The sequence below is a fragment of the Cynocephalus volans genome, chromosome 2 (genome assembly GCF_027409185.1).
Source record: "Cynocephalus volans isolate mCynVol1 chromosome 2, mCynVol1.pri, whole genome shotgun sequence".
Lineage (NCBI taxonomy): Eukaryota > Metazoa > Chordata > Mammalia > Dermoptera > Cynocephalidae > Cynocephalus > Cynocephalus volans.
The window spans coordinates 49,427,680-49,454,944 of NC_084461.1; the positions used below are offsets into that span (position 1 = coordinate 49,427,680).

Sequence of the window (27,265 nt, forward strand, 5' to 3'; positions counted from 1 at the left end):
TCCACATCTTCACCTTAGCACTTCTTCATGAAGGATTCTGGGACAACAACGCGAGTGTGTAATATGTTCTGATAGAAACCTTTTTTTCATGAGATCCACAAGCAAATAAAAATGGATTCATGGGAGGAAACATGTTTGGTTTGATGATTCTGGCTCCAGAGATAAAATGTTGTATTTATCTGTGCCGTTTGGTTGAAAGATGGGAGGGGGATGCTAACAAGGGGAATGGGCTCAGTGGGTGCAGGGGTTCCCCTCCTGCTGTGCTGATGGGAAGGGGTTAGGCTGCTTCCTCATTTTAGCCACTACACTGCCCCCACCATTTGCCAGCCCAGTGCTTTCTCTGACAAGCTGACACGTGGCTACCACAACTGATAGGTCTGTGGTGAGTAGACCTGGCATGATCATAATAATTAGCAAACTAGGGCACTATAATAATCTGGGTGGGGTAATTTTCTGTTTTAATAAAGTTCTGTGATATTTATATTGTTCAAAGTCAATACAACTATGCGTTAGGCTTTAATATTTACATTCCTTATTTCTTTCACTTTTTGCAGTTTTATCACATTTTATTTCTTATAGTTCAATTATCCTTCCCACACCCACCCTGAAAGGTAGGTGGCACATAACCCGTTCTATTCCCTCTTCTCTTCCCCACCCCGCACCGCTCTTCCTCTGCTGTAGCCTCTGAGTCTTTATATGGTCACCGCACCTCTAGCAGGAATTTCCAGTTCATTCATTCAATAATTTAAAAATATTTACTGACCACTTTCTATGTGCCATGCACTCTTCTGTGTGTAAACTAAGGGTACAAGCATGCATAGAACAGACTGGATCCCTGTCCTTATTGAATTTGCTTTATAGTACAGAGAGACAGAGCATTCCAAGTAAATAAATAAATACACAAATTCAGATTGTGTTATGAATCCAGGTATTATAATAGAAAGTGGGCTCAAGAGAGAGGGGCTCATTTTAGGTGGATTGTCTTTGAAGAGGAATATGAAGTGAAATCTAAATTATGAGAGGGAACGAGCTTTGTGAGATTGTGGGAGAAGAGTGCACTAGGTATAGGAAACAGTAAGAGCTGTTCTTGTGCTCTGTTCAATGACAGGCTGTGATAGGGTTGTTCAAGGTGAGAAAGAAGGTCAATGTGGCAGAAATAAAGGAGGGAGGGCAAGGAGAGAAGACAGAAGGAGGAGGTAAGAAATATCACATATGTCCTATAGATCATGTTAAAGAGTTTGGACTGTGCAATAGATTGAATTGTGTCTCAGTGTTTAATGTGTTGGAGGCTTGGTCCCCACTGTGACAGTGTTAAGATGGTGGGAAATCCTATCATGGTGGTTGAAAGGTGGGGCCTTGAAGAGGTGATGAAGTTGATTGTTTAATGGTGGTCGTGGGTGTGGTTTTGAGGGCTTTAAAAGGAGAGCACATGAGAGTCTCTTTCTTTCTGCTCTGCCATTTCTGCCATGTGAGACCCCAGGGTCACTGTTGCCACCCACAAGGTCCTCACCAGATGTGTTCCCTGGACTTTGGACTTCCCAGCCTCCAAAACTGTAAGCAATAAATTTAATTTTCTTACAAATTACCCAGTTCTGTCTATTTTGTTATAAGCAACAGAAACGGACTAATACAGATTGTATTTTAAGTTCAATGAGAAAGTGCTGGAGGGCTTTTAGTTTTAGAAGATTGTCTTCTGTGGGTGAATATATAGTGGAATTTGTTCTGCATTTGTGCATAAATGGACTGAGGTTTCTTCCTCCTAATAGAGGAATAACTTTAACAATCAGAGAGTGTTGGAGACATATAGATGGGGTGTCTGCTTGATGAATATTGATAAAGACCATAGGAGATGAAAAGCCGAGGAAAGAAGCAAGGAAGGAAGGAAGAGTGGTCCTCTCCCAGCATTGATATAAATAAAGGGGAAGTCAGCCAAAACACTTTTGCAATCTTTAAACTCACTGATTAAAAGATCTAGCTAGAAGGGGGAAAGAAAATAGGGGTAATTACCAGATGTAATAGTCTATCTGAGAGACTTGGGCATTCAGAAAGAGCTGTCTTGGTACAAAATATCTTCTCATGGAATGCACATAGTGTCATATCAGTGGAAGCTTCTGGTAGGTGGAGAGCAAGGCTTATGCTTTCTTTATTTAGAACTCAGATACCCAGTGAATACTAAGTGGGTGTTTGATCTCAAAATATGTATTTTTTTTGAATAATGCACTTTTGGACTAGAGTTTATCTATTTTTCTACTCACCTATGATGTCATTAAAAAAATACATCAGATAAATTGCATTTATACCATGATTTGATTATTGTGTGTACTGGTCTTGTTCCTTAATCATAAATGAATCATTCCACTTTTCTCTTCACAAAATGTGATTGTGTTCTGAAGATTCATGGACTCAAGCACATTTTGGAAGAGAAGATCACAGTCTAGACTTCAGCTAAAGCAATAACGTGATGCTTTTTCTTCATGGACACCCAATGATGAATAGGCCTGCTACCCAATAGTACTTGTTTATTATATCTGGCATGAAAATAGCTCCAAATGGTTACATACTTAAAAACCCAAAGTATGTGTAATACAGCAATGAAAAAATGTAGACATTTGCATTTTTATTGAAGTGTTTTATAAACTCAAAATTTAGCTAATAGAATGTTCAATGTGTGTTTAAATGTTTAGATAATACATTTGTCAAAAGCAATGAATTGATATACTATTAACCAGAAATGTGAATACATATTTGTTAGGAATAAAATAATGTTAAGGGAAAAAACAAAAAAAGGCCTGTTTCATATTTATAAAAAGGGAGTTCAGGTAATGATATCTTTTGCCAGTATTTGGGGTTTTGACGTTAAGCATAAAGTTTAGCCAACTACCTCCAAGATACATTAATTTAAGTGGAGAAAACATTTTGCCAATTAGAACACGTTACATTTGCTCCTGAACAATACGTATCATTTTTATTGTAGCAAACATTGAGGTGACAATGGTATTTCAAAAATATGTAAGCATAAACAACCTCATCAAGTTTTTCTTCTCCTTACCCAAATATATCAAAAGCCTGCAATATTGCATTCACTGTTCTTTGATTAAAATAGGTATTAATTCAGCTAAGCAGTAGAGCTAAGAAATTGAGAAGTGAGTCCTGGTCACTACTTCTATTCATCAAAAGCTGCCTTGAATGGTCTAGCATAAAGTGCCCCGGCATTCCTCTCTTAGATTCTACATCCTAGAGTGCAGGGTCTCGTCATATGCATAAGTCTCTGTAACCTCAGTGTCCAACCCTCTGACCAGAACATGGAGGGCTTCATAAATGTTTGCTTGATAGTATGTGTGTTCTACACTGTGCACAGGGCAGGGCTCCTTGATGAAAAGCTAGAGTCACAGGCATCTGGAGGCTTTCCTGGATGAGCTCAGCACCCCCAGAGACCCCACAAAATTGTAAGTTCCTTAAAAGAAAGGCCTCATCTGTTTATCTTTTTGTATTCCTAGAGTCAGCATGTGCATGGCCTTTGGTAGGTGCTCAGAAATTGTTTTATGAATGCACCTTAAAAATTAGTGGAAATATTTTGGAATACAAAAACTATGTCTTTACATGTGTTTCATGTAATTTGGTTTTCTGAAACTTCCAGTTAATATTACAATCCAAAGCATCCTGATACTACACGTTTATGTTCTGTAATGGGGGTGGGGAGCAAAAGAATGCATTTTTGTGTGTGTGACATTAACTCTGTGAATGGAATGTCACCTATTCAGAGCACTTTAGAAACCAAGAACTAATTTGGAGGTCCAATGGGTAACCTTGAGAATATCTCACCCGCTCTCTGAGCACTAACTTGTTTGTCTGCAAAACAGGGTAACACTCACTGTACATCCCTCACAAAGTTAGTCTAAGCTCAGCAGAGAGGACACATGTGGCTGAACTTCATGAACCCCAAAGTGCTTCGTACTTTGCAAAGTATCATTATTCTCTTAAAAAGTTTTGTATATGACTAGTTTGTACATATATATAATATACAATATATATATATTAAAAATAGACATTCCTATCTCTTCCAGTTGGCTAGGAAATATACTCCAGAAAGTGACACATCTCACAATCATGCCACCTAGGGAAGGTTCAGGGCACTTGGTTTGGTGAGCCTGGCAAGAAGAAATGTTATGGTAACATGGTTAATTCCTCCTCTATGGACAGACCTTCAAATAGCTAAAGTTAATCACTTTTATAGTATTACAGTTTAAAAGCCTTAAATACTTTATTCGTCAAATTCCAAATTCAGTTATTCTTCAGGCCTTATCAATTTTACCTTTGAAATACCTTCAGAATCTCCCCCACTCTGGTGATGAGTTTCTTTTCCAACCATACTTTAGTTCACTTATTTCTCCTCAAGTGCAACACTCGCCCCCTTTTTTTAAGCTTCTACTTTCTTCTTAGCAAATTCATTCTTATGAAACTTGTATTCGTTTCCTACTGCTGTAACAAATTACCACAAATTCAGTGGCTTAAAACCACACACATTTATCTTACCGTTCTGGAGGCCAGAAGTGCAAACTGGGTCTGCAGGGCTGTGTCCCTGCGAGTCTCTAGGGAAGGCTCCTCCACTTTTTTGCCTTCCTCAGTGTCCGGAGGCCCCACCTCCACCTGCAAAGCCAATGGCATAGCATCTTCTGATCTCTCTCTCTCTCTCACCTCTGCATTTATTGTCACTTCTTTTCTGAGTCTCCTGCCCTCTCCTTCCCTTAGAATAACCTTTGTGACTACATTAAGCCCACTCAGAAAATTCAGGATAATCTTCTCATCTTGAGATAGCTAATTTAATCACACCTACAAAATACCTTTGGCCATGTGAGGTAACATATTCACACAAATATCTTCACATAATGACACTTATTATGTGTGATTCACTCTGATATTTTCTGTTATATCCTTATAATTATTTAAATGCAGCCCATGACCCACTTCCCTGAGTTTCTGGCCCCCCAGTGGGTTGCAAGCCACAATTGAAAGGTCACTGCCTTTAGTAGTAAGCTGTGTATGTTCAGTCCATGCAAAACTACTTGTAGATCCCAAACACGCCATTTTCTCCCAGGCCGTTACGCACTTCAGGCTATCCCTCATCCTGCAGAGCTTGCTACCATCGTCAGCTGACACAATCCGCTCTGTACCTCCTTTAGAAAGCCTTCCTTGAGCTCCTCCAGGCGGTTAGGAGACCTCACCTAGACACCTGTGTCTTCCCAGCCTCCCACGATGGCATTTGCCAGCTGTTCTCTCTCTCTCTCTCTCTCTCTCTCTCTCTCTCTCTCTCTGTCTCTCTCTCTCTCTCCCCCTCTCCCTCTCCCTCTCCCTCGCTCTCTCTCTTCTCCCCTCCCCTGACCACACACATTCTATCTCCTTCCCTTCTTCCTCCTCCTCTTTCTTTTCCTTCTCCCTCCTTCCTTGCTTTCCTCCTTTTCTCCCTTTCTCCTTTCTTTTTTCCATTTTAAAGATTATAACACATACAATAGCCTTTGTAGAAAAATTTGAAAATGCAGAAGAATAAGTAGAAAATTAAATCCACCCCTAAAGAAACCCTCCAGAGATAACTTCTCATATTTATACTTTTTCAGTTAATCTTTTTTTGATATCTAGATCTATACACTTTATTTTTTAAAAGTAGGTTCATACTATAGAACTTTGTAACCTGCTGAGAAGAGAGTTGACGTTGACCTGGATAGTGAGTATGGGTTATAACCCAATATTTTTTACAAAAAAATCCAGGGCAACCTACATGTTGGTTTAATGAATACTCAGAATACATAGTAATTAAAGATGACTTCCATGAGGAGAAGAAATGTAAAGAACTTTTAATAAAAGGAGAAAGGGATAATTCAAAAATTGTATGTAGCAGCTAAATTTGAACTCTCCTAAGGAATAATGTCAAATTTATTATTCCATAATCATATTTCTGAGGTTAAAAAAAGTTTTTATTTGGAATTATAATTGTGCCTTAATTTTCTATTAAGGTAGATTTTCAAGTGATAAGCCAGGATTTGGAGAAATTGCTTTACTTTTTTCAGGCCATGAGTTCAACCTCAAAGTGTGGTCCATGGAGATCCTATCAACATTTCCTGAAGGGCTTTACTGAAAGTGCCAATTCCCATGCTCACCCCTGTCCTACGGAATCAGTCTTTAATGATGAAGCCCAGGAATTTCCACTTTTGACAAGTTATGATGCATAAAGGAGTTTGAGAATCGCTGCACTGAAAGTAGTGAATCCCTTAAGAGTCAAACAACATTTTAGGGGCCCTACGGCATGTGTTAATGTAAATTCTCCCTAGAAATCAGTTCAATTAAAAAGGCTTAACCTTAAAGAGTCTTTATAACTGGAAGAGACTTTTCAAAATATGTAACTCAATCACATCTTTGTACAAACAAGGAAACTAAAAAGATGATGTGACCTCCCCCAAGTCACAAAGCTGGTTTGTGGGAAAACTAAACCTTTTACTCGAAAAGAACGACTGACTCCAAGTCCAAAACTCTCTCTGCTCCTCCAAACTGGAGGATGCTTTACTAAGTCTACTGGATTACCTATTTCAAGCCACTGTTTCATCACAGTAATGCCATTTTAGTTCTTGCTTATTTACTTTCTAATGACAGATTTTGAAACCAATTTCTTTATAAAAACACATTTTGGTGTTTAAAGAGAAACATGCCTACCTTTAATGTAATTATGAAAACTGCAGAACCATGAAATGTCCTTTGTTAACTACATACTGCTTGGAGTTTGCGTGTAATTAGTGGCCCATAATGTTTAAGTTTGCCTGCTGGTGTATGCAGATAAGAAGGAGCCATAAGACCTCCAAATTAAAGGACTCTGATAGAAAAAAACAGCATAGATATCTTTGTTTCCTGAAAAGAAAAGATTTCTACTTGCTTAGTGAGATGAAGAGTAACCTATATAGCTGAATATGATCTCAAACACAGAATTCCTGAAAGCAGTGAGAATGTTGTAGTAAAATATACAAAAACAGTGCTGTCCAAATGGTCTGTGCTGAATGTATCTGGTGCTGAGATTCCATTTATTCTAGAACCGAGGCATTAAAAAAAAAAATATATATATATATATAAAATAATGAGCAGGTAAAATGGCTTTTCATTTGGTTGCCACATTTTCAGAGGTCTTAAGGGGAGCAAATTTTTCCTTTTTCATCACTGTAACCTTCATTCTCTCTCTGGTTGGAAATTTAACTCCAGTTTGAATTAGGAGTAGTGATCCCATTGCTACACACGAGAGAGGCTGGTTTGTTGGACAGTGCTGTCTTCATCATTAACTAACACAATAAGAAACTCAAGTTACCAAATTAGAGAGAACTTCAGGCACGTAACCAACTGTATGAGTTTTCTTTTACTTCATTTCATGGATGATATGTTCAAAGTGAGTGACAGCACAACATTGTATTCAGAACCAATTTCACCAAAGCAAAGGTGATAATAGTTTTCTATTTTTAACAATCACTACAATCCTTTACTTTTTTCTTGGATCTTTGATAATGTTTTTCTAACCATCTGGTTATTTATGGCATCACACTATATGTAACACTAGAATACGGTAGAGAGAGATTTCTTCAGAGAATCCTTGCTCTCAAAGTACTTTTAGAATAAACTTATAGGATAGCTATACATCTCAGGGTATTTTTTTAAGTTCTTATTTTATAAGTTCTTATTTTATTCTCAGAAGTGAATTTCATTGCAGCTATTGGAGAGAAGTGCCCAGTACAAACATGGATTAGATTCTTCTGTCTTTCGGTCAGGGGTTTTGCAATATTGCTGTAAGGTGGAATCACTGGGAATTTATAAAGAACTGGCTTCCTTTCATGAACTCTTAAAAAAAGACTTTTATGATAATTTTGTATTGTGGCATTTGGCTTTTTTATTTATTAGAAAGGGAGGTAAGAAGTACTTGAATTCAGAATCCAAGATAAAATAAATGTATGTTTCAGTGAACATTAATAAGGTTAAAGAAAAGTCTTCTTCTGGAGGAGAGTGTAAGTCTCTTGGAACTTGGTTTATGGAATAGAACTGGGTGATGCCCAAACTTCAGGAAAGGACTCCCTGAATCTCTCTCTCTCTCTCTCTCTGTCTCTCTCTCTCTCTCCCCCCCATCTCCTTCCCACTCCTCCCCTCCCTCCCTCCATCCCCCCCCCTCCATCCCTCCTTCTCTTTCTCTCTCTTTAGAAAGGGTCCCTTTGGTTCCTAACATAATTTAACTTGTTTCTGGAAATGGAGTAATTACATTTTACATATTAATATGCTAATGCCTGAAGTATCCGTCTTCCTGTGATGGGGAGATTGGGCTGCATTTGATACTGTGCCGCCCGATCCACCTGCTCTTACTTCCACATTCCTCATAGTAGCTTTGCAGTTCATTGAATCATGGGAGATACTGGATATTACACCTTCAATGCTTCCAATATAAAATTATGATTTTATGACTTTTCTTATGTTTCTCTGATGATTTGGGGGATACTTGGGCCAATTTTTTAAACACAGAAATAAAAATAATCTAGTGCCAACAACCACTGGGTGATCTAGGAATAAGTATAAGAGAGATACCAAGTCTAAAACCCTTTTTTGTTTAGGAGTAGCTTATGGCAGCTGTCTTGAACGATACACTTTCCTTTCCCGCTAATTGAGAAGCGAAATCAGTCAGTTCCAGCTGCAACTTGAGGGAAAATAGCCTTGGAAATCAGAGAGTTTGAGCACCTTCCGGGTAAGCATATTTTTCAACTGCTGCTTGGGCATCCATCCCAAATTTATATCTTTGTTTAGAAATAAATGGCTAATCTCCCTCATAGACTCACTGAAACTTATAGGATAGGAAAAGAAGAAAAAGGTTATTGGCAGAAAAAGATTGGTAAAATAATGAGAATATATCTATTTACTGATGGTTGGTTTCAGAACGTCTATGCTTAGAAGTTTCCACCTAGGGCTAATATAAAGCATCACTAACATTTGAGGCCCTTATCTTTCTACAGACATTTAGTAACCTCTCTACTTATTTGTTTTGTCAATAACATTAACCTTCCAATACCCCATTTTTGCAACTTTGATACCATCTACAACTTGCCCTTTGGAATCTTGTTGTATAGTCTGACCCCTTACAGAATGCATAACTCTCTTTTACAACATCCTTAACATTGCTCACCTGGCCTATGTTCACACATCTCCAGGGATGAAGTACTCACCAATTCAGGAGGCTACCCATGTTTTTGTTAGTAAGTTTCACTTTATTTTGAGTCAGAATCTATACATCTCCAGTTATTTTCCCCATTGAGACAAAGGGTTTTCATCCTTTTTCAAAAGCCCGCTTGGAGAAAGGCTCAGGCAACATTTCAGTCATTATTTGTCTGCTTTTCTTCCCATGGCAGTTTTCAATTTTTATTTGCTTGTCTCTATTTGTTGCTTAATTGCCTTGGATACTTCATATTGAAGTAGGTCCTCTGGCAGAAAGAACTTTTAAAGCCTATAATTATTTTTGCCTGTCAACTTCAAGCAAATTGGAAGACCATAGCAGTAATCTCATTTCTGTTTGAGGAAAAAAAGATATTTTAGCACAGAATGACAACTTATAAAACATCTGTACTCCTTGGTCATTCACCATTTTATTCAAATATGAGTGGTTAACATGGTATATCATCACATCTTTTAAAAATCAACATCCAAAAATTTGATATCACAACAATGATATTTTGATAATTCTATAGACTTTAAAAATCCAAATCATAAATATAAAAATATTGATGTGTAAAACATGGCATGTGAAAAAGAAACTTTAAAAAGAAATGAAAGAACAGCTGTGAGTTATAGTATATAATTTGCATGTTTTGCTTGCTTATGTCCGAGGTCCTGTGCTAGCCAAGTTACCTGTGTTAGCCTATTTAATTTTTATAACAACCTTAGGTTTTCCAAAAACCTCATTTTACAGCTGAAGTTAAATAATTTGTTCAAGGTCACACAGCTAGTCACAGTGGATCTAGAATGTGAACACAGTCATCTTATTCTAGAGTCCCTGCTCTTCACAGTTACCAGTACAGGTCAAACTACCAGCATCAGACTGACCAAGGTGCTTGGAAAAAGTACAAGTTCCCAGACTCCCTGTCAGATCTACTAAGGGAGAACTCTCAGAGTGGGGCACTATATTAAATTGCCAAATGTAATTTATAAATAAACCAATTAGAAGAAATAGATCGCCTGAAACTTCCCTGAAAATAAGGACTAAGTAGGCTCTTCACTCTATTTGTCCCTCCAGGCACAGTCTGTGCTACATCAGAATTCACTGCTTGGCTCCAAAAGGGGAGAAACCCTGCCTCAACTGGTTATGTTCTCCAGCAGCTTATAATAGTCTTGGGGTCTTTTCTATGAAAAATGATGGATCTGGGCAAATCCAGCCTTACACCCTTGCCCATCTGCCTACCTCTCACATTTACGAAGTAACTCACCAGGTTGAACATGTATTCGGGCAGCTTGGAGCAGAGGGAAGAACACACAGGGATCAGACCCTGACCTTATTAGCACAGCATGATCATCAGGCCCGGCTAATCCAGCCAGAACAGTGCCCAGCTGGAGAAGTTTCTGTCTTTCCCGTGGGAGAAGGATTGGTAGATGCCAGTGCATCTGCTCTCTGACTCTGCTGTGAAGCTATTCAAGCAGCAGAGTCTGTTTACATGGGAAGAAAAATACATTTGTCTGGCACACCAGCCCTACAAGAACTTTTTGCATCAAAAATAAGAATTTGAATTGGAGTCAGAATACTAAACGCCCTTTCAGGCTTCTCATGCCAGCAGTCATACTGTCAGTGAAATTTAAATGTGGGAAAAGTGCTTCTATGTGCTGCCAGATTGTTTGGCAAATGATTTAGGCCTATTTGGTCTATTTGTAATGCAGTGATTTTTGTAACTTTTTACTATGAAAAACAAAAAAAATTCTACATGGATTTTATTTCCCCATCAATAATACTTTTCGTAGTCCTAGCTAACCTTCCTTCTTAAATTTAAAATGTTAATGTGTGGGTGTTTTATATACTATGTAGCATATATCTTCCTGTCTGTTTCCTCTTCCACACATAAATAATAAAGGTTCTTTCTCATTTGTGGCTATTTACTCCTATTTTCTGTAGATCTGGAAATGATGCGGTTGGTTGATTTGTGATGACTCCTGGAAATTTGCTTTTTCTGACTTAACAGAGAATTTAACTCCTAAACAGAATTCAGATCGAATAAATTCTGTAGATGTTATCCCAGATTTAGATTGTGTCAAGTTTTAACATGAGAATGACCTCTGTTTTAGATGTGTTCTTTTGGCTTTATGGACAGATCTTTTTCAAAAGCAGTACCCACAATACCCGTGGTCAAGGGCCCCCCAGCCCCTGGCCCTCCTACCTCCCCAGAGGGGCACCCCCTCCATGGGGGAGCATTCACAACTCACAGTCCAGTCCCCAGACCAGTCTGGCTGCCTTTCTAGTGTCCCCAATGCCTGCAGCCGATGAGGAGGTCCCATTTCCCCCCAATAAAGTCCAGTTCTGTCTTGAATGAAGATGTATAAAAAGAAAGAAAGAGCCGCTTTCCATGCCCTATCAGGAGACTTTTTTATCCTCAAGGTTGGTAGGAAGTACTCTTTAGACTTCTGAGGCATAGCGACTCCTCCTTAAATTATTTTCCAAGCTGTGTCTCTCAACCCTTTAGTCTTCTCTGTAGCCGGCCTCTGACCCCCGCCTCCGACTTCAGCTCTTCCAGTCACGGAGCCACGAACCATTCTCAGCTCTACATTAGTGTGTGATCAGAACTGGGTAGAAAAGAGAGAAGTGCTTAAACAGTAATTGAAGCCATCTCTAGATGGTTTCAACATAACCAAAAACTGTAGGCAAAAAGCCAGGACTTGTCATCTAATGAGCTATGTGATCTTGAAGTGTCATTTGCAATTACCATTGCTCTTAGCAGGCCCTGGATGACTTTGTGCCTTGTAAAGTTTGATATTATTTAATGTCATACAGACATGTGAGGTCACAAAAGTCACATGTCAGTGTCCCAGACTGTCTAAGGCCTCAGTCTGAGTGTCTCTGTTTCCCAAATGCCTGGCAAATGGGCTCAATATTTTTCACTGATTTAACAGCTTGTGAGGCAGTACTGAGCAAGTCACGATTGCCTTTGATGTTCGGGTAATCCATTTGGATGTAATATCATCTCACTCCATTTTGAGAATTATTTAAGATAGAAGATTATTTAAGAAGAAACAAATAAATAAATTGGACCTACTTATAAAAGAGAAATGTATGTCCTTATTAACAGGATTACTCTTCTGGGTCAAATCAAGAAATCTTTCCAAAGGAGACACCCTTTCCCTGATAGCTTTTCTCCCGGTCTTTCAAGTGCCCTTCCCAGAGTCCGACAACTGCTCTGTCCTCTTGCTGTCCACGTCTGCCTCACCGCCGGCCCCGCTGCCTGCTCGTGCTCTCTCTGTGGAGCACAAAATGAGATGCTGCAGCAGCTTCTATTTCTCTAGCATCTGGTTTCTACATTTTCATTTCCCTCTGCCTCCCTATGTATTTTAGAGTCTTCATTCATCGGGCATAATACTTATTTTTTGATGATTGTTATCAACCAAAGTAGTTTGAGGTGTGGGAATCACTGCTTTAATCTTGAAACACTCTTGTCATTCGGGAGGATTTTTATTTCAATGAGGGTCAAAACGATCAGAATAATGAGAATGTACAGAAGGCCTTAAAGAAATACATTGAACTTTTAGAAAACTAGAGGTGGAAAAGGGAAGGGGACGGGGAGAGGGAGGGGAGCTAATGAGGAACTGGTCAATGGATACAAAGAATGATTGCATATTGTAATGATGAATAAATAAGCTAACTGTGCTGATCTAACCACCACACATTGTACACAATTATTGAAAATCAACATCGTACCCCACGTGTATGTATTATAATAATAATAATAATAATAAAAGCCAAATGGTTAAAATTTCTTTAAAAAGAAAAGAAAAAATCAATAGGCATAATCAAGTGATAGTCATGATAGGAATTTAATTGTGTATTTTGTCTTTGAATTTTGCTCCCTTTTATATGTAAGTGGAGAAAACGGTTGCATGTAGATTCCGACTCATCTGGAAGGACAAATATATTTATTTTCTCTCCTGCCCTGGAGGTGGGATGAGTAAGAAATAGTGTTTCACTGAGCCATCTAGTTTGGTCTTAACAGATACTTCTTATCAGGATCTGACAGGCTAGCTTTGATTCTTTACTCTCAATAACACAATCAATAATAACACAACCTGTAGCATTTTATAGTTTACAGAGAACTATTCTCATTTGTGGCTTGCAGTTTAACTCGGTATTAGGTATAGATTTCATTTAGGAAAACAGGAAACTTATTCTCAGAAGGGTTAGGTGATATTTCTAAAGCCACCCAGTATGTGAGTCTCGGAGCCAGGGTACGAACCCAGGTGTTCTAACTCCAAAGCCCTTGTTTTTTCTTCCACACGTTGTTGCTATTGGGAAAAAAGGTGTGGGGGGAAGGGAGGAGTCTCATTTATTTATTGAGAATCCCCAAAATTAGGAAGAGCAATGATCCCCTAGCACGTATATAAAGGGACTGTAAATGTAGCCACATCACAGTGAAACGATAGAACACCAAAGATGAAGGGGAGATCTTGAAAGTAGCTTCAGAGAAAAGATAGTTACTGAAATAGCACAATAATTAGACTAACAGCAGACTTTTCAGGGGTGTCCCCTGAAGCCTGAAAACAGTGAAATAATGCTATAAAGTGAAGATAGAATATATCTACATTTGTATACCCAGCTAAACATTATTCATGAATTAGGCCTACATAAAAATATATTCAGACATACACTACCAGCAGACCTTCACTAGTGGGATTTCTAAAGAAAATGTACTTCAGAAACATGGAAGGATGGTGTAAGATATAAGAAGAAATTGTGAGCAGGGAAACTGAAAAACAAGTGGATAAATATAAATGAATACAGTCTGTATAAACAATAATAATGTGTAACTTAATGGGTAAAAAGTCAAGATAGTATTAAAATATGGAACACCGGACATTCTGTGAATTCAGAGTTGAAAAGGACTTAGAAAATTTAGTTTCTTTTTTACAAATGAGGAAATCAATGCCTAGCTCACTAGGCCAGTGAGATAACCAGGGTCACATAGCTAAAAAGTGCCAGAGATTCAACCAGAACCCAGGTTTTCTGACTGCTAATACTGTGATTTATCACATTATACTTTCATCTTCTTTTCTGCAAAAATGTATTTAATTTTACAAGCTGGATTCTCCATGCATCTTCTTTTCTTCCAGAAGATACTAACCCTGCATCCTAGACTAAAGGCATTTTCTCCTAGAGAGTAAAGAAAGTTCCAGTTGGTAATGAAAATAAAATTATTGCAATAAAATAAAATTCTAGGTGATATACTTTTTTCTTTTGCCTTGACCTAAGCTTAAGGGAAAAAAAATTACTTCTCTAATTATAAATCTTTAAAATTATGGAAGGGAAGTCATTAAAGGATGAGGGAGAAGAATATTGGATAACTGGGAGATTTTCAGCTCAGTAAGATTTGTGAGTTTTGATGTTGTGGTTAAAAGATTGATGACAAAATAGGTTTGGGAAAAATTATATTCACTAGTTTTTTGTACGAGTTAAATTTGAGATAAATATGTGTTACAAGGATGAAAATCTGGTTCTAGAATATAGAAATGTGGTCAACGTTTCCTAGTAAGGTGTAGCTATTTATAGATTATATTTGAGACTATGAAGATAGCATCGTATAAGAGGATGAGAGAAGAAGAAGATGGGAAGCCTGAACACCTTTAAAAGGTAAGCAGAAAAAAGGAGCTTGCAAAGGGAACTGAAGAAGAAAATATAGAGAAACTAATAAAACAGGAGAGAGTCATGCCCTAGGAGAGTGAATTCAAAGAAATAAGGGTGGTCATCTATATGACATGTTTCAGAGAGAACAACTAGGATAAGAACTAAAAATTGAACCACTGGATATGCAATGAGAAGGTCATTGATTACTGTAGCATGAACAATTTCAGTAGAGCATCAGGAATGGACACAGCTACAACTGGTTGATGAATGAATGGAGTTTGAAACAGTGAAGCTGAAAAGGATCTAAAGCACGTACATGGAAAAAATGTTAAATTGCCAAATGATAACATCAAATATAGAGCCAGAGTGAAAAAATGTAACCTGAATTCCTTGATATTCAGCCTAATATTCAGAAAGAGGACTGGACTTTGAATGTGTGAGGAAACCTGGGCTTTGGTATGACCTGTATCATTTTCCGGAGCTGTGACTTAAAACTGGCACCTAACCTCTTTATCGATCATTTTCATTATCTATAAAATGGTCTACTACCTCAGAATAATTAAACTAAATGATATGCATGAATGTGCTTTAAATGTATTTCAGTCTACATGCTTGTTGTTGTTGTATGTAGTATTTCGTTGGTGGCTAGTTTGGTGAAAAGTCTAAACCACTTGGCATTACTTTGGTATTACTTTGATCTAAACCTTGTTTTCAATCATGCTCTGCCTAATTGCCTATGCCCATCCCAAACCATGACTTGAATAGATCCTGTAGATTCCCAAACATTTTTCTCTTATTTAGAAAATGCTCAAGCAAAACACAAATTGTTTTTAAGGCAGTGGAAGTACTGTGTGTGATATTATAATGATGGACACATGACATTACAAATTTGTCTGATCCCTTAGAATATACAACACCAAGAGTGAACTCTAATGTGAGCTGTGGACTTTGGATGAATATGATGTGTCAATGCAGGTTTATTAATTGTAACAAATGTACCGCTCTGGTGGTGGCTATGCATGTGTGGGGGTATATGGGAACTCTCTGCACTGTCTGCCCAATTTTGCTGTGAAGCTAAAACTGCTCTAAAAAATAAAGTCCATTCAAAAACAACAACAACAAAAAAAGCTCAGTACTGTTCAGCCTAATTTAAAATGCCCTTGTCATATTCAATTTAACATTCATATTCTTCTCTTATCATAAATCTGCTACATTCCCAGGGACTGGTAGTGCAACAAGAAGAAGGGTTTGATCCACCCTTTTGCCCTTTCTGTCCCTGCCTTTTCTAGTTCTTGCTCTTTCAATATCAAGGGTGGAAGGAGAGCTGGGAAATGAAGTGAGGGCAGATGACTCTCTGTAAGTGGACCTGCAGTTACAGTTCTCTGTTGGCTGCTTCAGTGCAGCCTGTCCTACTGCCTGTACCTTCTGTTTCACAGGCATCCAAATGCTGGTTCCCTTATGCAGGATCTTCAGGGAGCCCTGCAGGGCTCTTTCACTGCACACAGCCAGGACATGAAGGTTTGCTCAGGTTCTTCCTTTTTAACATTCCGTCAGCTCCCTCCTGCCTTGTTAGTATACCTCATAGCTTCCTACACCTGATCCGGGAGACAGCCCTCTTGGAGGTGTGTTAATGGCAAAATGTCTCAAGTGCAGCTACCTGCTGTGGTGTTTATTGATTCAAGGGAAACTCACATAACCTAACCAAGCTAACCTGTGGAAAATCAGACTTCACTGTCTTCCCCTCGTCAATTCTGCAGTCTCTCCCCAGGTATCAGATACTTCTGCACAAACATAGATCAACACTTCCATTGCTTAAGCAGACACCATCCAACTAGCCAAAGGGCATGTGGCTCTCATCCCTTTGTTTTTTTGTTTTTGTTTTTGTTTTTTTCTTTTTTGTGACCGGTAAGGGGATCGCAACCCTTGGCTTGGTTCCGTTTGCACCTCGCTCAGCCAGTGAGCCACCGGCCATTCCTATATAGGATCCGAACCTGCGGTGGCAGCGCTGCTGCGCTCCCAGCGCCGCACTCTCCCGAGTGAGCCACGGGGTGGCCCTCTCATCCCTTTGTAAGGAGTCTGGTTTGAGTCTTAGTTGCCAATTTTAGGGCCATAGGAAAAGTCCAACACAAAGCTGATTATCTTTTAAAACAGGGCATTTGATCTGATGCAAGCATTTTATATTGTGTCTGTGAAGAAAAACAGTCACCAACCTTGACTAAAAGCTCTGCATTTAAGTATTTATGTCCCAGGTTTTGAAAAAGAAAAAAAAAAAGCATAATCAAAATCACACTGGGAAGAAGTATGTCAAACAGATTAATTAGAAAAGGAAGCAAAAAGAGTGTCTTCTCCTGCCTTTGTGTTAAACATTCTTATTAAACAAGCTCTTAAGTAAAATGAGTAAATGTGACTTTACGTGATTTGGGTTGTAAATTTTATTAAGGTCTTGAAGAGAGTTCATCTAAGTGTTTAAATAGTGTTTACTGAAAAGTGTCTCTAACTTTCATGAGCAGAAACATACAATTAGTAGATATGTCAAGATATTACTGACAATGAAGTCAAAGACCTCCTGTAAAAAAGCTATATATGGCTGTTCCTCTCTTCCAGGAAAGATGGATTGCCATGGTAACACTGCTGTAAAATAATAGGTCAAGTTTTATCCTTCTGCCTTGGGTTTATTTTATTAGGTTTACTTAGAAGTGGATACCATTGTAAAATGAAGGTTTTGGTATTTCAAAGCTAAACATCATGACAAGAAAAATCTGACCAATAAAATCCGCTGGCGTGAAGAGGATGGATAAAAGACAATAGGTAGGGAGAGCATTTCAACGGGTTGAAGAACTATGTAGAGGCTGATTCATTAGTGCTCACTTCTAAGATGTGGGCTTGTTTTACAGAAGCTTGTATAACTAAGTGTGTGTAAATGAATTCAAATTGACTGTTTGCACAAGATCAGTCGGGAAAAGTGGTTTGTAATTTTTATTTTAATGGGGGATTAACTGCGGTAAGGGAAAAAAATTCTCATTTCATTCCAAAAATAAATATGCAACAAGAAAGCATAAAATATTTAAGATTTCTCTTTTGCTTACTATTTTATAAGACTAAATTCAATGCTACTTTTTGCCTATTTATAAAAATGAAAAAATAAATACAGCTTGGAGGGAAGTAATATCATACAAAAGAAGTAATAGTAGTAATCAGCATTTTGTTGTTTCTGTTGTTTGGGGGAGTTGTGTCTCAGTATACATTATGACTTTAAATTTTTTTGTAACAGTATCTCAATTATTTGGGGAGGAAATTCCAACATGAAGCAATATGTAATTTTTGTCACAACAAGCAATCTTGTTCTGTCTTTCTAATAGCACATATATTAGAATAGATAGAAAGGTAGATAGGGATCTAGTTTTTAAAGTAGCAAGGTATTTCAAACCACCATTTTTTGAACAAAATTATTTTACCTAAGTGGAATATGATCGTGCATTTTTTAGCATAACATCTTCCCTGAATTCACATAGTGCGACTGTGTTAGAAGGCTCCAGAAGACAACCTTTAGTTTTATTTATTTATTTATTTATTCTGTAAAGTAATAAAGGAAAGTGTGGGTAGCTGTGAAATTTATATTGCTTTCACCCTGATCATGAAGATTGCAAACTGGGGTCAGTGACTGTATTAGTTTCCTAGGGTAGCTTAAAACAACAGAAATTTATTGGCTTACAGTTCTGAAGGCTATGAGTCCTAAATTAAGGTTTCAGCAGCACCATGCACTCTCTGAATGCTCTAGTGGGGGGATCTGTTCCATGACTCTCTCTTAGCTTCTGGTAGTGTCCAGCAGTCCTCGGCATTCCTCATCTTGTAGATGCATCACTCCGGTATATGGCTCTGCCTTTGCATGGCCTTCTCCTCTGTGTGTTTTGTGTCTCTGTTTTCTGGTTTCATAAGGACACTCATTGTTGACTTAGGGCCCTAGGACTTCATTTTTTAAATTAATTAATTTACCTTTTATTTGTACATATTTATGGGGTAAAATGTTATTTTTCAATATGTACCTATATTTCAATGTGTATCTATTTCAATATATATAATGTGTGATGATCAAATCAGGATAATTAGTGATGGAGTTTGGGAGTTCCAAAACTCATGTGGAAATTTGATCTCCAATGTGGCAGTGCTGGAAACTGATTGAGCCATGGGGGCGGATCCCTCATGAATGGATTAATGCTCTCCCTGGGGGAGGAGGGGTAGTGAGTGAGTTCTTGCTCTATTAGTTCCCAGGAGACCTGATTGTTTAAAGGACCCTGGCTCCTCCTCTCTCTCTCTCTCTCTCTCTCTCTCTCTCTCTCTCTCTCTCTCTCTCTCTCTCTCTCTCTCTCTCGCTTCCTCTCTCCATGTGATCTGCTTGTACCCGCCAGCTGCCTGCCAGTTTCCACCATGAGCAGAAGCAGCCTGAGGCTCATGCCAGATGCAGCTGTCCCAGAATCATAAGCCAAATAAACCTCTGTTCTTTTTAAATTACCCAGTCTCAGGTATTCCTGTTATAGCAACACAAAATGGACTAAAACAATTAGCATATCCATCATGGCAAAAATTTATCATTTATTTATGATGAGAGCATTTGAGCTTCTCTCTTCCAGCTATTTGAAAACAAACAATAAATTTTAATGAATGAGAAAGTGAATTTAACATGTACCTATCATAGTCCTTAACTTGTAATAGGTCACCAAATGTTCAATGAATAAATGAATGAATGGATGCATCAGTGTTAATATTAAATGATACTGAGCATAATTTATTCTTCTTTTAATGATACAAAACAAGTCTTTCAGGTAAAAGGTGGCAAAGTATGAGTTAAGAGATCATCACTTACCTGAATATTAAAGCATATTCCATTTCATGTCTTTGTGTCCATTTGAAAACTGACTTGTTAAAGCATGTTTTCTGTCTTGGGTCACAGTGTTCCCAGCCCCCATTTCTGTTGACTTCCCTTTTGGGTTATTACATACCATTTCCTTTAGCTTAATTAAATTACTTTTGCTGATCAATTAATGCCAATGTGTTTTGATCTGGTTTCTCCACTTATAAAATTACCTACTTTATCATGTACCAGGATTGTCTGTCCTCAATCTATTTTTCTCTGTCTAGACAATCAGTAAGTATATTTTGATTGTGGTGATATTATTGAGTTATGTTTGTTTACTCATGGTCACTTCTATTTTCCCCTTAATTTAATACAGAGAAAAGTAACCACCAAAACAAAAGACAAATTACAATATAACCCATATCTTACCAATGAAAGCTATTTCCTCCATCTTAAAACTATATTATTTCTGCACAACCTCAGAAATATTTGAGAATACAGTACATACAATTTTTTTAAAAATGTTTCACCAAGGAAAAAAAAAAGTAAGAATGCCAAAACTCAAACTGAAACTGTTCTTGGCTACTGCTTATCAAGCTGCTAATGTTTCCCATTTTACCCTTCTTTTCTTGACAGATACTTAAGTATATGCTAATCAAACCTATCATTAAAGCCAAAAATTTCTCCTAAAAATGTGATTGGGAAATCAAAATATTTAAACTCACTAAAATGATTTTATTTTTCTTAAAAAAGAGGAAAATGAAAGCTATTGCTTATGGAAGAGATTTTTCATCTTTTAATCACATCTTTATTCCTCATTTTCTCTGTAAGAGATTTCTAGTTGTGTTTTTCAATCACCAGAAATAGCCTACATGTATAGAAACTCAGCAGGTATTCCCAGTTCTTAGAGTCAACAGGGGAGAGACACAACACAAGGCCAGGGTTTGGAGCCAGTGTCCTGGGCAAATTGAGAAGATGTTCCATTTTAGTCAGTTACCTTCTGAGAATGCTCAAGTGTAATTATACTAGTGGCACTTGACATTATAAAATGTTCTTTTCTTTCACATATAACCTTCTACCGTCATTAGTAAATGTCAAACGTAATGAATGAAGTGTTTTCTGACTTCTTTTCCTTCCTGATGTAACAAAAGAAGATGCTAATGACTTTGTAATTCTGAAATTGTTCTCAATATCCAAAACCAATAGAGTCAACTTGGTGTCTATTAGCTTAGTCCTATTCTTTATATTTTCTGTGCGTTTGGAAAGGAAATTTCCTCTGTATTTCAATACCGTATTTCCCCTGCTTGGTACAATTTCTTTTTTCTCTCTGAGCTTTTAAGTGACAAATGCCTCCAATTAGATTGTGTTTCTGGGTTCAAATCAGGATGGTGTTGAGAATCTTGTGCCTTGCTGTGACTTAAGTACTATCTAAAAGCTTCTATTTTTTTTTTCTTGAAAGCTGTTTTTCCCCACTCTCTATTTTTAAACTTTGCTATATAATGGCTATTCAGTCCTGTGGTTTCCAGCAGTTTCCTGTAACATTTCAGTCATAATATAATAGGGTCTCAATTTCCGCTCTCTCAAAGATTAAGTACACTCACAATGTGAAATTGATGCATTTTATAACACTAGAACTTGTTTCTTTACTGTCAAAATAAAATTAACATCTTATGAAAAGGAGAAGCCATCCCTGGAAGAGGTCAAGAAGAAAGAGATAAAGTCACAGTCTTCCAGTACGACATTATTCAGTATCTGTGTTAAAAACATGCTTGACAGGAAGGGTCTGAGTCACCTTTTAGCAGTGTCTGGGGTATATTGGCTGTTTTCCTCTATGAGAAATTGGGGGAACTCTGTCTGGCGTACAGATAAGGCAGGAGGTGTGAGGTCCCCAACCTGTAAGAATGCTATTCAATCAATGCCAAAAAAATATTTTACCAAGAGAAAACGAAAGGCGTGTAAAGTTATGTCACAGTAGGCAAAAATAAAAAACATTTAAAAAGTAAGTTACGTTTATAGATAATATGTTCTGGAAAATATGAACCCAAGCCAAATGTGGGAAAGTTTTAAAATTGACTAGTTATAAGGGGTTCTGCTCGCCAGAGACCTAAAATATATTACAAAATCTCTTAGTATACCTTGCTTTTTAAACACAGTTTGGAGGAGAAATTGATAAAGGGCCACAAAAAATGATTACACTGTGTAATGTTGGATATCCTAATTATCCTGATTTGAGCAAAACATACTGCACACAGGTATTGATATTCAACTCTGAACCCCACAGACACGTATAATGAACTATGTTTCAATAAAAAACAAAATAAACACAGTTTGGGTAATTTGGTTCTGGCATTTTACCTGTGTTCTCTAACTTCCTTCTTTGTTTCACAGTTGGATATACTGTTAACTAAATTAAATCCAATGAATATCTAAGCTAATCCAAAGAAGCTCAAGACTGGCTTCAGTCTGCCTAATAAATTTATGTATTTTCCCCAATGATATGCAGTTTATGATTTCTATGTTTATCTTTAGCATCTACATTTTATTTTTTAATTTAATTTATAAAATAGTGAGGAAAGTACAATAAAATATTCAAATAACAGTCAGGTAACTTCTATTATACAGACATGCAATTATGCAGCATTGCATTTTTATTATTATGGTTGAGATTCAACTTTATTTCTACAAATCAATCAGCCATTTATGTGCCTATTTATAAATCATTTCTATAATTAGAATATTTAACGTTTTTTTTAATGATTTCTAACATCACTTTACATTACATTAACCTTTGGTCTTTCTGGTACAATGCAAATATTATTTCCCAGTTTATTATTTGATTTTCTGTCATTTCAATTTTATTTATAGCATCTTTTCTATATTCAAGGAATTGTCAGATTTTCAAGTGGTGATATCTGTACTTTTTTTGCTTTTTATTTTCTGCCATTGGTAGTATATTCTGAAGGATCCTCCCCACTGATTTTGCTTTATTTCTGCTATTTTGGTTACTATAATTTGGTTTCATCCTATCTTTGAAACCTTATTTTCATTAATACCACCTAATAAACATCTTCTAATCAGGCCAGCCTTATCCCTACTTCAAGAGTAAAATATAATTGTTGTCAGCTTAATGAAAAGTCACACCCTTAGCTAATTTTCAGTTCCGTGTCACACCCCACATTCTCCTGGGATCATTCGCTGTTCCCTAACCTCCTTTAATCACTCTTCTCTGAACTTACAGAAGCAAGTAAAATAGGCCACACAAATTAGAAGGGAGTTGTAAGGAATCTTGAGCTTCTCTCTGTTGTTGACTGTGGGATGCAAGCATCCAGGAAGGACAGTGCCTATGGGTGAGGAACAGCGGACCCAACATGAGCCTGTCCCAGTAGTGACCATGTGAGGTGTTAATTTAATTTTGATGGTGAAGAGAACTGCTCTGTGTTATCCAACACATTAGCTTTCCCTTCAAGGTTTATCAAATAAACCTTGAGAGAGCTGGGATGCATTCTGCGCGCAAGGGAGGCATCTCTGGGATAAGGGGAGAGAGAAGATCCAGTCCAAAGTCAGACAGAAAGGAACATTTCTAACCAAAATGCTAAGCACCTAAAGAGTACTAAGAAAGAGAAGTCAGACCCCAGTCTCCAGGGAAAGCGGCAAAAAGGGGAGCCGAGGGGCATATAAATGATGAGTGATACCCCAGATCTTGAGAAGACAAAAGGCAAGAGTTGGTTGCATTGAGAACAATTTCTTCAGCTACAGGATACAGTGTATGTGACATATGCAGGGCCATCTCTACCATGTATCTGCCTCTGATTCCCAGATTTATCTGCTACAAGGCATCTCTTTTGCAGGTGTTGAACCCCTGCGTTTGTAAGCTGCTCTCTCCAGTCTTGTGTTCTCCTTACCTGCCCCCCCATTTCAGCAACACCCAGTGCTTGCCATTTATTGATCACGTTTTGTGTGCTACACTGTGTGCAGCACTTTACACAAATTATTTCATGAAACCCTAACGAGCATGCTGAACTTTAGAAGGGTTTAGTTCACAGAGGTTCAGGAACTTGTCCATGTTCCCCCAGCTATCTAACAATGGACTCAGATTCTAATCTGTCTGACTCAAACATCCACACAAAGCAGGTATTTTTACTCTCATTTCCCAGTTGAATAAACAGACTGTACTGCAAGCTACTTAAAAGCAGGACCATTTTCATAAACTTCCTTTTTTTCCCCTGCAGTGGCTTGTACTTAGTAGACAGGCAATAAATACATAATGGCGGAGCTAATATATTCCTCTGGTTTTCAACTATATAAAAAGCCACAGATTTTAGATATGTACAATCTTACTTTTTATTTTGTTTTCTACTGTTAGATGCTGCTTAATGGAAATGAACATATGTAGAAAGTACTTTGAGCTAGATCTTTACCAAAAAAAAAAAAAGGCTTTTTCAGAATATCATAGAGCTGCCATGTGAAAATCATTAGGAAAAGCAAGACTAAAAAAGATAGATAGCCATACACTGCAAGTGCATTTTCAACTTCTCTTGTGAATGTTTTTGGAATTATTAATCACTTGTTTAGACAAGTATTGCCTTATTTCTGAAAGATTATCATTGTTATTTTTTAGGACACAGCAGGCCAGGAAAGATACAGGACTATCACCACAGCCTATTATCGTGGGGCCATGGGCTTTATTTTAATGTATGACATCACAAACGAAGAATCTTTCAATGCGGTACAAGATTGGTAAGTTGGATCAATTATTCTCATTACTAATAATAATGGTTTTCCATTCAATTCTCTCTTCCTCCCTGAAGCCATGACCATACTACAGTGTAATATGTCTATTATTATATTCTAAAAGCCCACTTGTGTTTCATAAAACAAGGAAATGCTAGGTATGCTCAGAACCATTATTTAGGGATCACTAAGAAATCATTTTGGTGACTTTGCTTCATTGTGTTCATTCCAGTGCTTTGCATCCTGTCATCCTTACCTTCCATGGAGACTAGTGCATTGCTTTTGATTTTTGAAAATATAAATAATCTGTGGCTTGGAAGTTTACTGGTCTAAAGTAGGGATCGAAAAACTATGGCCTGTGGGCCAAATCAGGTTCACCACTTGTTTCATAAATAAAGGTTTATTGGAACACAGCGAGGCTCATTTGTTTGTTTATTGTCTGGCTGCTTTTACACTACAACAGCAGAGTTCAGTAGTTGCAACAGGAACCACATGGCCTGAAAAGCCTTAAACCTTTTCTATCTGGCAGTTTACAGAAAAAGTTTGCTGACCCCTTGTCTAGAAGAGTTGTTAAATAGATTATTCAAACTGAAAAGTTTCAAAGAACTAGGATGAAGGAGAAGGTAAAACCAAAACCCTTTCTGACTCACACCATCAGGAAACACCGCTGTCCATGGTGAGTGTGATTTGCAGCGGGGCTTATGCTGCGGCAGCAGCTTGCTTCGTCCTGCTGCACCAGCACCTCGGGAGGAGACGTGAAAGCACAGAGGAGAATGGTCATGAATTCAAGCAGCAGGGCTGAAAAGAGCAGGTTTTCTGTGGAAAGAGCCAGAATCTAGCTAGGACTTTGTGTGGCAAATGGAGAGAAATGGAGCTCCCACTGCTGGTGACCAGGACTGACTGAACAGATACTCCATTTTAACTCTAAGTACAGTCAAAACTTGTCTTATGTAAGGAAACAGGCAGAACAAACAGCATTCATTTTTTCTCTGTTTTCTATGATAATATTAAAATATCAAATGTTAAATATTAAAATAGTAAAAGTGATTTTGTTTTTTACATGTATATCAGCTCAGGAAGGGTCAGATACTACTAAAAACTTAAATTTGCTTTAAGTTATTTCTTTTGAATTTTAATTGTTCATCTGGGAAGACACCTCCATCTTTCTTATTTACACACACACACATACATTGCAAGAAATAATACCATGGACAATAGCAACTCAAAAGAAAAATACTGAGTTATAAACCGAAGAATACAAGTTTAGGACCCATATGAAAAAATAATTATCTTCCACTGAGAAACATAAAAGAAGGTTTAAGTAATCTTCTTTTTAGCAGTAAAAATGCCAGTTCTCAAATTAATTTATAAGTTCATGGCAATCTCAATTAAATACCAGCAGATTTGGTACAAAATGGAATGAAATAGAGAGTGCAGAGATAAACACCATCTATATGGGGATTTAGTTTATGAGAAAAGTCACATTCAAATTAGTGACACAAAGGTTTGTTCAATTAATAGCATTGTAATGTCTAGAAAATTGTCACACTTAGCTCTGGCACACATAATGCCATGCAAAATCGTCGTTTTAACCTTGATTCTTTCCTCTCTGGAAATGTCGAGACCCAGTGCTTCCTGCAGGAAGTGTTCATGACTGAGGTTTCAGACTCCAGCATCCCAATGCTGTTTGCACCCATGGCTATTCTTGCCTTGTTGTCTCCATGAAAGTTACTGGCTGCTGAGAAAATGTGGAAGAAACGTGCTGAGAAAACATTGAGCTCATTAAAACCAAATCCGAGACCCATGCCTGTCTCTGGCATCAGAAATGACATGGAAATATTCAGCTACCTTGTGCCTTCCCTCTGCAACCCCAGTCAACCCGGCTTCAATCCCACTGATGGCTTCCTCACATGTCAACAGACCCATCTTCCTCCACCTCAAGTTTTCTATTTGACTCTAGTTACCCACTCTGTCCTTTTGAAGCTCTATTTTCTGTCTTCCAAGGGGTTCATTTTCCAAATTATTCTTGTCTCCTCTGACCACTCCTCTTTCTCCTTCCCAGATTTTACCCTCCTCCTCCCCCCTGCCAAGGGTAAGTGTGCCTCCCGTGAATTTTTTCTTGGGCTTGTTCTCCATTTCCTTGGCCATCTTATCCATTCACATAATTTCATTTACCACTTATACCAAATGACTCCCAAATTTAAATTTCTGGCCTCCATCTGTCTCTAACCTGCAGTGTTGCATTTTCCAGGCACTCAAAAATTTCTCCAGCTGTTCACCCTGCTGATGCCTCAGAATCAATCACCTTCCCCCAAAACTGCTCACCTTTCTGGCATCTTTATTTCTGTTCATTGAGGCTACAACACTTTATCACCCAGGGTCCACCGTGAAGCCATCTCTAGTTTCCAGGCATTCTAATCTGGAGACTGATCACGCATATTATTGATTTTTATGAATATCCTTTGAATCTGCCCCTGCCTTTCCATTTCTTCTTTGGTCCTTCCTGCTAAATTTGTTATTATCTTTTTCTTCTACCCTCACAGGAACCTTCTAATTGGTCTTTCTCCTTTTAGATCTCCCCGTGTTCCAATCTGTCCTATCCCATAGCTACTGTAGGAGTCTTCCAAAAGCACTTGATTCTAAAGATCATGGAAGACCCCTGCCCAGGAGCCGTGACTCCTCATTGCCTACTGAATTAATTAAAGCTTCCTCAGCTTGACTTTCGGACACACCACATCATGGTGCCACTCTGTCTTTACAGCTTTATCTCTCACTATTCTAGAGGCAAACTGAACCATCCATTGTTTCTG

At 37.8% G+C, this 27,265-nt stretch overlaps 1 protein-coding gene across 1 annotated transcript in view; it reads left to right on the forward strand.

Moving 5' to 3' along the window:
• RAB3C (RAB3C, member RAS oncogene family) overlaps window positions 1–27,265 on the forward strand; it is a 222,212-nt gene that overhangs the window by 72,807 nt on the left and 122,140 nt on the right. The window contains exon 2 of the mRNA XM_063087929.1: window positions 24,343–24,461. Within this exon, the coding sequence (XP_062943999.1) occupies window positions 24,343–24,461 (119 nt within the window). The remainder of the gene's footprint in view (window positions 1–24,342; window positions 24,462–27,265) is intronic.